Here is a 14,291-nt window from a genome sequence, read left to right as displayed (position 1 = left end):
GTACTGGGAGAAGCCTGTAGGGGATAGCCCAGACAGGATATTAATGGGTCCCTCCAAAAGTCAGAAGGCCTGACAGAGCCCTGTTTCATTGTCACCTTGCCTTGGAGGACGAGGAAAAACTTGCAAAGCTTATTAGGTGAATAGAGCTGTTTCTCACTCTAACTTACTCGATCTCTGCCTCGCCGCTTCATTAGACTGTCTTACATCAGAGACCCGCTCCTGTCCCTGTTTCCTCACCACATCGCCACACTCACTTCCACACGCACTCACACACACAGGGTGACATCTCCCACCTAATCAAGTAGTGGATTATCTTGTCCTGATAAATTGGAGCTTGTAACACTTGAAAGGTCCTCTTGGAAGAGTGCCTCCTCCCCCTGACAGCTAGATCGAGCCCCCAGGGAGCAAGGAGAGAGAACATTGCCTGGTAATGATTTGTGGTAAATCGGACAAATGTTTTTGGAGAGACCTCTTTCAAGCAAGGAGCTTGATGAATTTAAAGAATGTGAAGAAACTCTGGAAACCTCAAGAGAAATTTCTGATGTGAAAATTATATGTTATGTGTGCATAATTTTTTTTTTTGAATGAAGTTGATAAAAGTGATTCAACTGCCCACAAGATTTTAATGAATCTTTTAAAGAAAATGAAAAATAAAGTCAGACAAATATGAAGGCCAAAGGAAACTGAAAAGAAAGTCACTTTTTAGGAGATATTTCTTTTATCATATAATTTTGTTATCTTTACATAAACTCTTATATGTTAAAAACAGAACAAGATCATTTCCCCCACATATCACTACAGACTGAAGAATAATTTTTCATGGCCCAGCTTATCATTAGCTTATCCAGGCATGGCTGCCATATATAAGCAGGGGTTAAAGTGGCATTTGCCAGGGAGAATCCTAAGATCTGCTATAGCCATGTGGTGGTGCAGCACAGGGAAAAGAATCACATAGGGAATAAAAATGCAAATTTGCATAGTGAACTCCAAGTAGATTTGTTTTCTTTGCATACAGGATGTGATCAGCTGACCTTGGATGCTGCTGCTCTAAAGTCTCCTGCTTCTTGTAGATTTAATTGAATTAACTGACATATATAAGCAGCCCAATCAGATCAAACTTAAATGTCTGCTGCTTTCAATATAACATAACATTGACCATGAACACCACAGCCTGCTCTGCACCACTCCAACCCAGCATTGTAAACCTTACACAGTACTGCAAACGAATTAATTTAGCCTCCATCAAGGAGTACTCAAGGACCCTTCAATTTATCTTTCAAGTTTTTTCAGAATGTAAAAAAATATAACTTCTGCAAAACATCATAGACGCTGTCTGACTTATCAAATGTCACTGTGCTGTTTTTATCTTTGAAAATAATCTCTTCTTCCTCTCCTGTCCTCTCTTACTGACGTCTTTCTCCATCTCTTAGACTGAACTGATCACACATTGTTATTTTGTTTTCTCCCTGGGAAATACAGTGTTTGCAGACACACTGTGGTCCAGACTGCACAGAAACATTTGGTGTTTAGAAGTATTTGTTGAGTTGTTTGAAAAATTTATAGTTACCTGCCAATTTAAATGTTTCTCAGATATGCTTGCTGATCTAGTGTTAGCCAAAGCCCTCAGCTAAAGGACAAAGTTCCACAAGTACAACTTTATTGACATGAAATCATGAAATCACAGTGACAAAAAAAACAAAAACAAAAGAAAAGCATGGGTTGTCATACTTAGTACTATGCAAGTATCTCCATGACATCAACTGGAAACAATGCCAGACAGCAGCACTCAAAAAATGAACTCTCTTTACAGTACTATGTATTAAGCTAGGTTAGCTAGCTTAATGAAATTTTGTTACCAATTAATCAAAGGTGCTGTTCTGGATAATTCTGGTCCACATTAACCAACCCAGTATCACAACATACTGTGTACAGATGTGTATAGACACGCCAGTCCACCGTGTTCATGTCACTTGTCCATTTGGCTATTCAAAATTTGAAATGTACACCCATGCAGAAGTTGCATTACCGGCAGAAGGAGATAATATATTTAAAGCCAAGAAGCTGAAGTGCAGAAAATGTATGAAATACATTGCAGGGTCCTTAATTGCTGGAAACGATTAAGCTAGGCAGGCTAGGCATATATATATATATATATATATATATATATATATATATATATATATATATATATATATATATACTAGGGGTGCAACGATACACAAAATTCACGTTCGGTTCGATACTTTGGTGTCACGGTTCGATATTTTTTCGATACAAAAAAAAATGTTCATACCTTTTTAATTTGTCATTTATTAAAATTATAAATATATATTTTAACTCAAAAGTACAGTTTTTAAATTTAAACCTAACCCTTGTGCGTGTTTTTTATTTTGACAGCGAATGCGCACCTGCGGACCACTTATGTGCAGCCCTGGTTATTTAGCTCGTCATATCGCAGCCACAGAAATTCTTTTGTCCATGAAACCATAAAGCTGCACTTTCTTTTTGCCTTATAGTCTGATTTGTCATAACTTTTCCGTTTTGTGGTAAGCTTTTCTTTGGCTGTCACTTCTTCACCCTGACCTGTCTTATTTGGCTCAGCAGAACAAAAATATATATCTGTCTGTGAAGGTTCTCAGTCATCCAGGTCATCGTAGTCAAATATATATCCTGCTGCTTTTACACACGCACTCACATAACGCTCAGCGATTCTCTGCATCCTCTTACATGTTTAAGCTTGCTGCGGGAGATTTCACTTGTCATGTTTGCATAGTAAGCTAACGATTGATAAGACGATGTCAGAGGAATTGGTGCGCAAATTATCATCACTCACCAATCAGTGCTGTCGCTCTCTATACACAGTTCGCGCGATTGCAAAGTGAAAGCAAAAAACAAGCGCAAATTCAAACGCGATTTCAATATGTCACATATTGACAGTGGCTCACCGATGCCAATGACATAATTACCCAGCTACATTTCCGAAAGAATGCAAAAGCATTGACATATATTTTTCCTTCCTACAATAGCCCGAAGGGCAGGGCAGAGATAGATTTTGGTAGCCCGACTGGAAAAATCGCTATCCCCAGGACGTCGGGCTAGCGATATTGCGAGCCCTGTATCTGATTGAGGAATCACTCATCTTTGGAAAAGAGAGTTTATTACAGAGAAATGTCTCTTTCCAAAATAAAAGCTATACTATACGCTTCTTCTGGGCTATATTCTCAGCAGCATATTAAACATATCAGGTCCCCATAAGGAGAATCATGTGCTAACGGCTGTCTAAATGACTCGGGTAAAGTTTGTAGCATGCTTGTCGTTTTTGTCTGCTTCCACTTGTCTTTGCACTAGGATGATGTCGGCGTAAATGTGCAGTCATATTCGTTGTGTTCCCACTAGTGCTTTCAGGTTAATCTCGTTGAAATGACCTTAACGCCACAACACGGCAAATCTCCATTAACGAGCTACCCCTGATCGCCCCGTGCATGGGACTAGACGGCCAACACGTTAACGATCTAACTGCGCTAACACACTAGTTCCCACCCATGTAATTGAGCATTGCGTGGCACATCCAACATACTGTTTTACTTTTGTCCATGACGCGCTTACCTTCAGGGTCATACGTCACATGAAAACCAAAATAGTTCCAAACGCCACATCTGAATGAGGGTGGGGGAGGTTCAATTTGCCATGTTGCAAGGAGAGCTTAACTTCTGTCTCGCTAGCTTGCCCTGCGCTCTTCCTTCTGACGATGCTGTCTGTGTTGAGCGCTCAGTGGATCTGCGCTCGACAGTGCAGCCTAGGCGGAGTAGTCGAACGCAGATTCACTGAGCGCTCAACACAGACAGCATCGTCAGAAGGAAAGTTGATAAAATAAATTACAAATTTTGTATTGTTCGATACACATGCATACCGAACCGAAAGCACTGTATCGAACGGTTCAATATCGATACGAATATCGTTGCACCCCTAATATATACATGTAATGTCTGTTTAAATGCTTTCCTTTGATTATTTTCGTGTTGGCTTGAATTAAAATATTTCCCTCTGCTGTTACTGCACCTTACTGCAACTTCTGCAAGCGGGACATTTCACGTTTTGTAGAGGCATAGCGTGATGGACACGGTGGACCAGCGTGCCTGTTATACACTTTGCATGATATCGGGTTGCTTTAACCCCTGATAAGCATGCTTCAGGGACTTAAATCCTTATTTGAGGAAAATAGTCTAGAATCCTTGCTATAGTTTTTGTTTTTGCCCATAATGTCATTAAAGGGATGTGTTTTTTTAATGTTTAAATATTTGTGTGGGAACAATGGCCATAGTAAGGGTTCAGTGAGAAAAATAGTAGTTACTTGATGCACCTAATTATTTACACAAGCTTCACAATTTGGTTTGCCAAGTGATCAAATTTTAGTGGCCACCTCTTTGTTCCACCTGGCAATAGGTTGTTGGCAGACTCTTAAATGATAAATGTGCAACACAAATCAGTGTGTCTTTGACTGCTTCTAATTGTATGCCCACTACTGAGACAACCTCACTCTTTTCCTGCTTGCCTTTCATGAATAGCTCATGTCTTCAAAAATCGCCAAATATCTTGGTGTTGCATGACATTTACAATTCAACTATTATATAAAGTTTTCTGAATAATCAACTCTGACAATGGCCTGATTTGTTCTTGTTAGTTGTTGTTGTGAGCAACATTTTTATTGCTTTCTCTTCTGCTCTTTGTTTCCTCTGTTCCCCTTATGTAGGAAAACCCTTACATGTGTAACAATGAATGTGACGCCACCACTGAAGAGCTCGCCCACCCCCCAGGGCTGATGTTCGACACTGAGGGCCGCAACCCCACAACCTTCTGGCAGTCCACCTCCTGGAAGAAGTACCCAAAACCCCTACTGGTCAACATCACTCTATCTTGGAACAAAACCATTGAGCTGACTGAAGACATTGTCCTCACCTTTGAGTCAGGCCGACCCGAACAGATGGTCCTAGAAAAATCACTAGATTATGGAAAAACCTGGCAGCCCTACCAGTTCTACGCCACTGATTGCTTGGACGCCTTCACCATGGAGCCCAAGACGGTACAAGACCTAACTCAGCATACCCTGCTGGACATTATCTGCACCGAGGACTACTCACGAGGGTACGTGTGGAAGAACGACAAAACTGTACGCTTTGAGATCAAGGACCGATTTGCACTGTTTGCTGGACCCCGGCTCCACAACATGGCCTCACTTTACGGCCAGCTAGACACGACCAAGAAGCTGAGGGACTTCTTTACCATTACTGATCTGAGAATCCGCCTGCTCCGGCCTGCCACAGGAGCAACGATGGTGGACGAGAACAACCTGTCCAGATACTTCTATGCCATTTCTGACATCAAAGTTCAGGGCAGGTAAGACATAAAATAATCTGTACAAATACTGTTTGATGGACTCAAGGCTGGATTACCAAAAACGAAAAGGGGGTTCCAACCCATGAGCCTCAGACTGCAAGGGACTTTAAAAGCTAGGTCCAGTGTTTGTCTTAACTTTGATAAGTGAGTCAGTTCAAATTTTCATATAAATTGGCAGTGAATCAGTTATCGGCCAGCAGGGGCGTAACAAAAAAGGTGCCCATATAGGTTAATCTAACAATGAGTTGACTCATTCATTGTAAGGATCCTTTTAGAATCGACTGTTTCATTTTTTTTCTATATTTTCTATATTCATTATTACAACTACAGTGCAGCTGCCAAGAAGTGAAGAAAATGTGTTGACTGTTGTCCATTCTTTCCAATTAGGCAGTGGATCTATAATGTTGTGCAGAGTTCACCAGTTGTCAGCATGTCTTAATTAACCAAGCAGCTTACAGTTTGCTGAAGCACTCTACTTTAGACAAGAATTCACTCAGCTGTCTTTTAGCCCACGGAGCACATCAGATGTAACATTTCAGCCATCAGGTCACTGTACGCTGTAATTAGTGTTTGATTTACAAAGTCTCTGGAGGGTCATATAACATCAAAACAAGACTCCGCTGTAGTGTTAGCGCAAAGGTTAACGAAAGCTTCCCCCACTTCGTGACGCTATACTACAAGAGTCAGTGAGGCGTCGACTTAAGTGGATCTGTTTTACACCGTGTAGTTTTTCAATTTAACAGACGTGAATGCGGTAGTGTGGGTGGAGGAATGAAGATTTAATTACTCATGTTTTGCTCTTCACATGTGAGAGACTCAGCTGTACAGAAGCACAGTGTGCAGAACGTCACAACAATTAGAGGAAATATGTGGAAGTGTTGAAGTCGGGCTGGCACACAGCAGTGCGTGTGTTGCAGCTTTTCTCAGCCTCAAGACAGACTTGGAAAGAGGACTAGAAATATAAACATCAGCAGTGTCCTGTTCAGTCTCATCAAATAATTGTTTGAGCCAGTGTAGTTGTTGGGGAAAAGTAAATCAAAAGTTCTGAATATGAGCATCAACACTTGATAGGAATTTAGAAATGGCGTCATTCTCATCATACTCGTGGCATTGCATGTTTGTGTGGCTCTGATAGTATTCACGTTATATTGCCAAATGCCTTATGATTCTCTAATTTGTTGATTAGCTTAATATGCTATTGAAATTGCCTACAAATATACTATGGATCGCTCTAATGCACAGTAAATGGGCAGGTACCCTTCAGCACAAAGGCTATGATAATGAATGCTTCTCTCAGAAATTGAATTTTTGACTTTTCTCGTGATTGAGAAGGTCATTCAGCAAAAATAACTGGAGGGAATTTACTAACACAAAAGAGTTGGACGTGGCATCCATTTAACACACGGTGAAATGAAGAGGGCTGTCATAAGAGCAGATTATTTATTCTATCTGACTAATCATGACCGAACTCATACATCGCTATGGGGCTGTATATTTGAGCAATGGCATTGCGGCACCGTTGGGCCGTGGTCGTTTACCAGCCTGCTGCTTTTAGAGTGACGCTCGACTAAGAAATATTCCCCACTGTTTACCAAAGGTAACACACAGTTCAGCCATAATGAGATACACTCTACACAGAGAGGCTTCACTCTGCTCGCCCCCCCCCCCCCCCCCCCCATGGCGAATCACTGCTCAGCTCCTTTCTCCATGCGCCGTATACTAGACATAAGCTCCTTAACCCCCAGAATACAGTTCTGTGAGACGCGCCAGGAAAGTTTTCGCTGGGGCAGTGAGGTTGAATCTGGCATATTTTACTGTGCTGGACTCATCTACCATCCGCCTGGATCAGAAGCAGGAGTGGGTGTGGAGGAAAATACAGTAGGAGAGTTTGCAGATTTTCTGCCCTTGCCACAACAGTGCGAGAAACAAAGGAAGGAACCTAAGCTCTTTGCCAAAGTAGGTCAACCTAAAAATGAGAGAAGAAGCGCAGTTTTGCAGAAGCAGTCCTCTTTGCATCTTTAACATATAGCTAAAGTTGGTACAGGGAAGCCAGGAGTGTCATGCATGACCATTCTATTATAGCTGATTACAAGAAAGAAACAGACCAAAGGCACAAGGGACCGAAAAATCAATGCTGAGAATTTCAAATCAAACCAAGCATGAAGCTGCGAGATGGATGTGAACAATGCATTTTGGCTGGTGACTTAAATGAATTTGACACCCTCACTGTTTCATTGTATCAGCTAAGCTAAATGGATGTATGCAGAGAGACACTGTGGTGGGTTAGGGGGAATTTTCTAATTATCTACTGTATGACTTTGGAGTAATTGCTCAAACACCCTGCCCCCCTCCTTTTTTTACAAGCTTTACAGTAACTACAGCCGTAGCCAGAGAGACAGTTTCACCAACTGTCTCCCTCTCTTCACTCGATCTCCCCTTCCTTTTCCTTCCTCCTGCTTCTGATCAATATAGTGTAATTAAAGCTGGAGAAGATTCAGGCTACTAAAAGATCTCTTTCTGGCTATCGGTTTTTCTGTTTCAGGCCTGTATACATCAAACAGTTTTATATATATTTGTGTGTGTTTGTGTGTGTGTGCCAATCACATACCCACAAAAGCACTTCCCACTATCAAATCAAGAAAAATACAGCTAATAGGAAGAACTGTAGGTGGGATTTCTGGCACTTCTCTTTTTAATCACCGTCACGGTTTTTAATTGCCAAAATCTACCAGGACAATCCTTTTAGGCCAGAGATTTAAATAACCTCCCAATCTGGCAACAGATTGTTACAAACCTTTTTCCCACTGTCAGTGCATAAAATATCATTTAAGAACCATCATGAACTACTTTTCCAGCCTGTTTCCAACCTGCTTGTGTTAAGCAAATGATTTGATAAGTGAAGAGAAAGTTTGTTTTAACAATTTATCCCTCTGCCTGGAAGTTGTGATTCAATTTCCAGAGCATATATGTGCAGAAATGGAAATATCATGGATCATTGGATTTTTTTACATTTTTAATATATTTGTTTTTACTTTTTAAACCATTTAACATATGACCCTAAACTATGAATTACCTAAAAATCATTTTCATTGTACACTTATTGATGAATATGTTCAGTTAAAATAAGGACAAAAGGATTTTTTAACAGTAGAACCTTGAATTTTTAAACATATTAGTTTAGTTTTCTTTACAAATCATTCATTATTCAGAATTAATTAAGGAAAAAAAAAACGCGGGGTCAATATTATTAGCTTACTGAAAATCTGATATTTTTCAGTGACCCATAGCACAAACCACTCCTGTGCAATGACCTGCTTTAACTTGTTCAAAGCTTGTAAAATCGCACCAAAAGTGAGGTTTATCTTCTAATTTACACACTATAAATAAATTGGCTTAGGCTTTGAGTTGTCACTTAAGAAGGGATCAAGCTAAAAACTAAAGAAATCAGTTTTGATGCTCATAAAGCAGGACATGGATATATAAATTTATTACAGCTTTTCAGATGTCACAGTGTCATCAACAGGACTGAAGTATTATCAAGAATTATAAAGAGGTATGGTGAGGGAAGTGCATCCTTAGAATAGATGAGACTAAACTAAAACTCTATAGCCACAGAGATGCTGTTTGGAGAGACACAGGAGAGGCATACAACCCAGAAAACACCGCCTCGTAAAACATGGTGGTGGGAGTATTATGCTTCATGACGTCTGGAACTGGGAATCTCGTCAAGATGGAAGGAATCACCAAAGGAAGAAGGATATGGGAAGATATTAAAAGTAAACCTCAAGCAGTCAGCAACAACACTGGATCCAGGTCATCCTGAGTCTCCCAACACTACAGCGAACCAAAACACACATCATTCCTGGTGAAGAACTACCTCCAAAAGACCAAACATGACTGACCTGCACGGAGCCCTCACTTAAATCACAATGAAATTCTGTGAAGTGAACTGAGGACCAGGATTTCACGCCAGAAGATCATCAACTCTGAAAGACCTTGAGAGATTCACCTGGGAAGAATTGGGTGGGATTGCTCAGGGGACGGACCAATAGTTTGGACAACCAACATTTGGTTTCGGTGTCCAAAATTAAACATCCATCCATCCATTCTCTTCCACTTATCCTTGTCAGAGTTGCGAGGGGGCTATAGCCTATCCCAGCTGTCTTAGGGCGATTAGGCAGAGTACACCCTGGACAGGTCGCCAGTCTGCCGCAGGGCTAATACATAGAGACAGGCAACCATTCACACTCACATTCACACCTATGGGCAATTTAGAGTAACCAATTACCCTATCCCCACTAACTGCATGTCTTTGGACTGTGGGAGGAAGCCGGAGTAGATCCTTCTCTCTCTTCTCTCTCCAAAATTAAGCAGCATTTGGGAAATAGTTAGATTTTACTGCAGTGAGTCATTCAATTTGAATAAATCACTACAACGAGCAAACTGATAGCCGTGCGGTACTGTTGATGAACAAACCACATGACCACATCAAATACATGCTGCAGTTTGAAATTCACCTGCCATCTTACACTGTCACCATGTAATAAAGGTAACAAGTAAACAATCAGTGAATAAGTAAGTGAGTATACTAATTTACATAGTGCTATTCAAAACAAATACTGCATAAACTAAGTCTACTGAAGATATTTTTGATAAAGATTATTTCTTGTGATGCAATGATCCAACTTTTAGCTTCAACACAATATTGATATTATTGTTTTGGGTGTCTGCCGACATTAATTACAGATCCAAACTTTGTAAAATAACAGCACAGTCTCATTTCAGCTCTGTGTATGAGTCATTAGGCTAATGTATACTGTGTCCTTTACACTTGTGCTATTTTCTCATTTCATTTACCTGGGTTAAAAAAATAGGTTGTTCATTCTTAAGTTTACATTAATAAGCAAAGAATACACTCCACTCCAAATAAAGAAAATTTGGATTATAATCATTTCTGATCTTATATTAAATCATATCTGAAAATTGATTTTTTTTTTTAACAAAACTGGCATGAAATTGATCTGTAGCAATCGTATTACTGTGCCCATTCTCACTGCCCACAGAATATAATCACGTCATCATGCCTTCACAATTTAGTCTTCATTCCCACCCACCCAAAGGAATATGTGTGTGTTTTTGGCATTGTTTGTGTTTGATGAATTGCTTTGAAACCACTGTAAATCTGCATTGCTGCACGTTTTGCAATAATTGTACATCACTTAGAGTGAGTTGTCGCTGCTATAGCGGTGTCATTACTGTATTATCTTTTTGGCTCAAATCCACAATACTACAAAAAAAATGGCAATGAAAGGAAAGCTTTTCATCTGTGGAATGCAGAAACACACCATCTGTAAGGGATTAAACACTTCATCTCTCCTACAGACCATAGGTCGCACTATTGCTGCATTATAATTGCAGTATAGTTCAGTCCGTGTGTGCTATGGATACAGCTGTTCCAACTACAGATCAGCAATTTGGTGAGTGATGGCTCCATCGAAACTCCCCTGAGGCAGGAATAAACAAGAAGTCGATCTGCTTTTTTTTTTTTCGCTCTCTCTCTCGCTCCTTCTCCCTCCACAGTGCTTGGCTTGCTCTTAGGCCTGCCTGTAGTCGACAGATAATCTATTTGTGCTAATTTCATGTTTCTTACTGCCCACTTCCCCCTTAAATAAGTCATTTCACTTGTCTACCCTCTTTAGTCTCTCTCTGTCTCTTTTCCTCACTCTCTGCCGCCATGAGCATCTATTTACATCTAGCTGTGCTCTGCATTTCATCCATTTTTTTTTTTTACCAGCATTCTACATTAGTCACTGTGTGGGAGAATGCCATGTTTGTAGGACAGGCCAAGAGACTGGACCAGATAACTTTGCACCATCTGTTAAAAAATCACACCACATGTTAGTTTGATGGCTGCAATCAAATGACCCAACGGCCTTTTGTTGGTTGAGAACGATGTGTTAAGTGAGCCATTTCAAGAGGTAATGAGGCTGTAAGACAAAATATCTAGTGTACGAGTATGTCTCTGTCCATGACGGTGGAGGGAGACTCATCAAAGAGAGACAAAGGAAGTATGATGTGGCTGTCACTCAAAGGCCAGAGCTGAGAAAATAGTGTAATCATAGACCCAATTCAGTTACATTTACAAGATACTGTGGTGTCTAAATTTAAATTATTTCCACATATAGGCCCATCTCATTCATTCCAAGCTATTGATTATTTTTATTTTCAACTAATCTGCAGCATATTAATGCAGACTCTTGCAGCAGCTTGGGATGCGGCTCAGTTTAACTGTTTCATATACAGTGTTGTACTCACAAGATACATTTGAGGTGTTTCGATTTAATCTGAAATAAAAAAGAAGCAGAATAAAGGAAACAAAGAAGAAGAGTTTTTGGAAGAAGTCTCATTTTTATTGTTAAATACACAAAAGTAAATAAATAGCACACAAAAAACACATTCAGAAAAAATTGACACATCTCAGGTTCATCAATTTATTGCAACCATGTTAACAACAAACATGTCCTATTGACCTTCATCAAGGCATGAGAGAAAAATATTTTTTTATCAGAAAAAAAAATCTTTAATAGTTGGGGGCATTTTGAAAGAAAGATTTAACAAAGTAAGCATTAAAGATGAGGCATTAGTGGTTTTATTAGTCCTACAAATAACTTAGATATTTTCATTGTTCATTGTAAGGGTAAAATATATTTTAAAATACACTAATAAACAATGGGTAGAACGATACAAGAGAGCACAACGCATTGTAATAATTTAATTATTGTAGAAGACCTGCAGTCTCTCTCATCCACCGTCCACACTGCCCTGCCTCAGTCTCCAGCCCTCCACCTCCTCTGCTCCTCACGCCTGAAATACTGTAAAATCTGGCTACTCTGCTCCAGATTTCACTCTTTATTTGTTCACCACACTCTGGACTCTGTGTTCAGTTCAGCTACACTTCCTGTGCCAACAACACAGCAAGCAACACGCCAGTTCTCCACACCTTCCATCACACACTGACCCACCCTGACCCACAACATCCATCCATGACCCACTCAGCCCTGCAGTAATTATTCATTTTTTTATCTAACTGCAGTCTCCTATATATTCATCTACCAATCGCACCTCCCTAGCTGTGGCACACTACATAATAAAAATGTGTATAACAGATACATGTTGCTAGGAAACCAAGCATGCCACAGATTTTTTTATCCCACACACTGGCGAATTCCTTATATGATGAATAAACACATTATAGGAAAAGTTCAATAGAATTCAGTTAAATTAGGTTTGATTTATCAAACAACATATCACAACAACAGTCACCTCAAGGTGCTTTATATGTAAGTTAGAGACAGTACAATAATATGGAGAAAACCCCAACAATCAGATGACCTTTAAGCAAGCACTTGGTGACAGTGGGAAGGAAAAAACTCCCTTTTACCAGGAAGAAACCTCTGACAAAACCAGATGCAACTGGCTGAGGGTGAAGGGAGGAGACAGCACAAAAAAGTAATGACTTATGAGATGGTTTATTTTAACAGAGTTAAGGGGTCGAAATAATCTGAAAAGTAACTAGTAAAATATTGACCTACTGACCCCAAGTTTTCAGATGAACTCATACCTCTTCTCGATAGTTCATAGTCACCACTCTGGAGACGTTTTTGTTTTTTCTATTTGGCCCAGCTTTAGCCTGCTTTAAATGGCTCTACAGTACAACGAGTTTACTTCTGGTGTGAGGACTGAGATCCACTTCATAGCTTAAAGGAAAATAGATATTGACATCTTGGTTGACAGCCATAAGGAAATGCTATGCTTTTGATGGGCCTTCCTTCATTTATCTCAGAAAGCCTCTTTCGCTCACATTATTATCTCGCATCTGTGTTCCCTCAGCTAGCTACCACACAGCCGCCGTTGCCTCTTTATGTCTCTCGCTTCCTCCGTCCATCAACACCAAATCACCTGTTGCTCCAGACTTCATGTCTTAGCCATTTCTTTACCTCCGTGTCTTTGATCCTCCTCCTTTAGTTCATCTCTAGCTGACACCCTCCCAGCTTGACATTGCCAGGTTGAGGAGCTCAAAAGAAATTTTTATCAGTTGGAGCAGAAACTTTACTGTGCTGGAAGAATCTGCTTCAGAAGGCTGTAAGAGCTTTGAAAATTGTGCATACTAGATGTAAGGTTGTTTGGACAAGAGCATCTGAGTCTTTGGTACCAACCTGCAGCTGCAGAGAGGTGGAGGCAAGCAGGCAAACACTCACATACGCCTGCACAAACTAAATCCTGGTATGATTTATTAGCGCCACCTGTCCCTGTAAAGTATTTAAAAACTCAACAGATTCCTCGTCTTCTTCTCTTGCAGCTCATGCTGTGACATCTCCATTTTTAAACCTCTTGTTAACGTCAGTAATGAAAGCAATACTACTTGAGTGGAGCATTTAGTATTGACGGTCCAGTACCTAACATGTACCAGTCTGAAGCCAGCTGTCGTTGGTGTGTTCCCCTGTGAGCACTATTAATATAGAAAGTTACCTCCCATCCAATTAATCTGATATTCCCAAATGCAAAAACTTGCCCAAACACTACACATATGAACCGTGAAGGTAAAACAGAGAAGGGAAAGAGCAAGTTTGAAGGATTCGGCAGTGCACAGGCCACAGGAAGAAAACATATCGCGGCAGCAACAGCAGAGCATAGTGCATCGTATTTAGAGGCCACAGCTGTGTGAAGTCATCTGTATACAGCTAGTGGCAAAGTGTCACCACATCTGTGTTCTCTGTGACAGTGGACAAAAATGGAGATTATTCTTGGATGGTGAGACCAAAGTGTTGTGAGCAGTAATGTACCCCGTCAATCAAGGCTGCCTTAATTAACTGCTATAAAAGGCACTTGGTACATTT

At 40.3% G+C, this 14,291-nt stretch overlaps 1 protein-coding gene across 7 annotated transcripts in view; it reads left to right on the top strand.

Moving 5' to 3' along the window:
• Positions 1-14,291, top strand: part of ntng1a (netrin g1a) — a 122,872-nt gene that overhangs the window by 56,151 nt on the left and 52,430 nt on the right. For all 7 annotated transcript variants that reach the window (XM_085286485.1, XM_085286491.1, XM_085286487.1 and 4 more), the window contains exon 3: positions 4,751-5,394. In XM_085286485.1, coding sequence (XP_085142611.1) covers positions 4,751-5,394 — 644 coding nt within the window. The remainder of the gene's footprint in view (positions 1-4,750; positions 5,395-14,291) is intronic.

The sequence above is a fragment of the Mchenga conophoros genome, linkage group LG9 (assembly GCF_057382185.1).
Source record: "Mchenga conophoros isolate Kocher_MC1m ecotype Shallow Benthic linkage group LG9, M_conophoros_male_GT1.1, whole genome shotgun sequence".
In the NCBI taxonomy this organism is placed as follows: domain Eukaryota; kingdom Metazoa; phylum Chordata; class Actinopteri; order Cichliformes; family Cichlidae; genus Mchenga; species Mchenga conophoros.
Note: the sequence above shows the minus strand (reverse complement) of the source record. Positions and strands in the feature narration are given on the sequence as shown.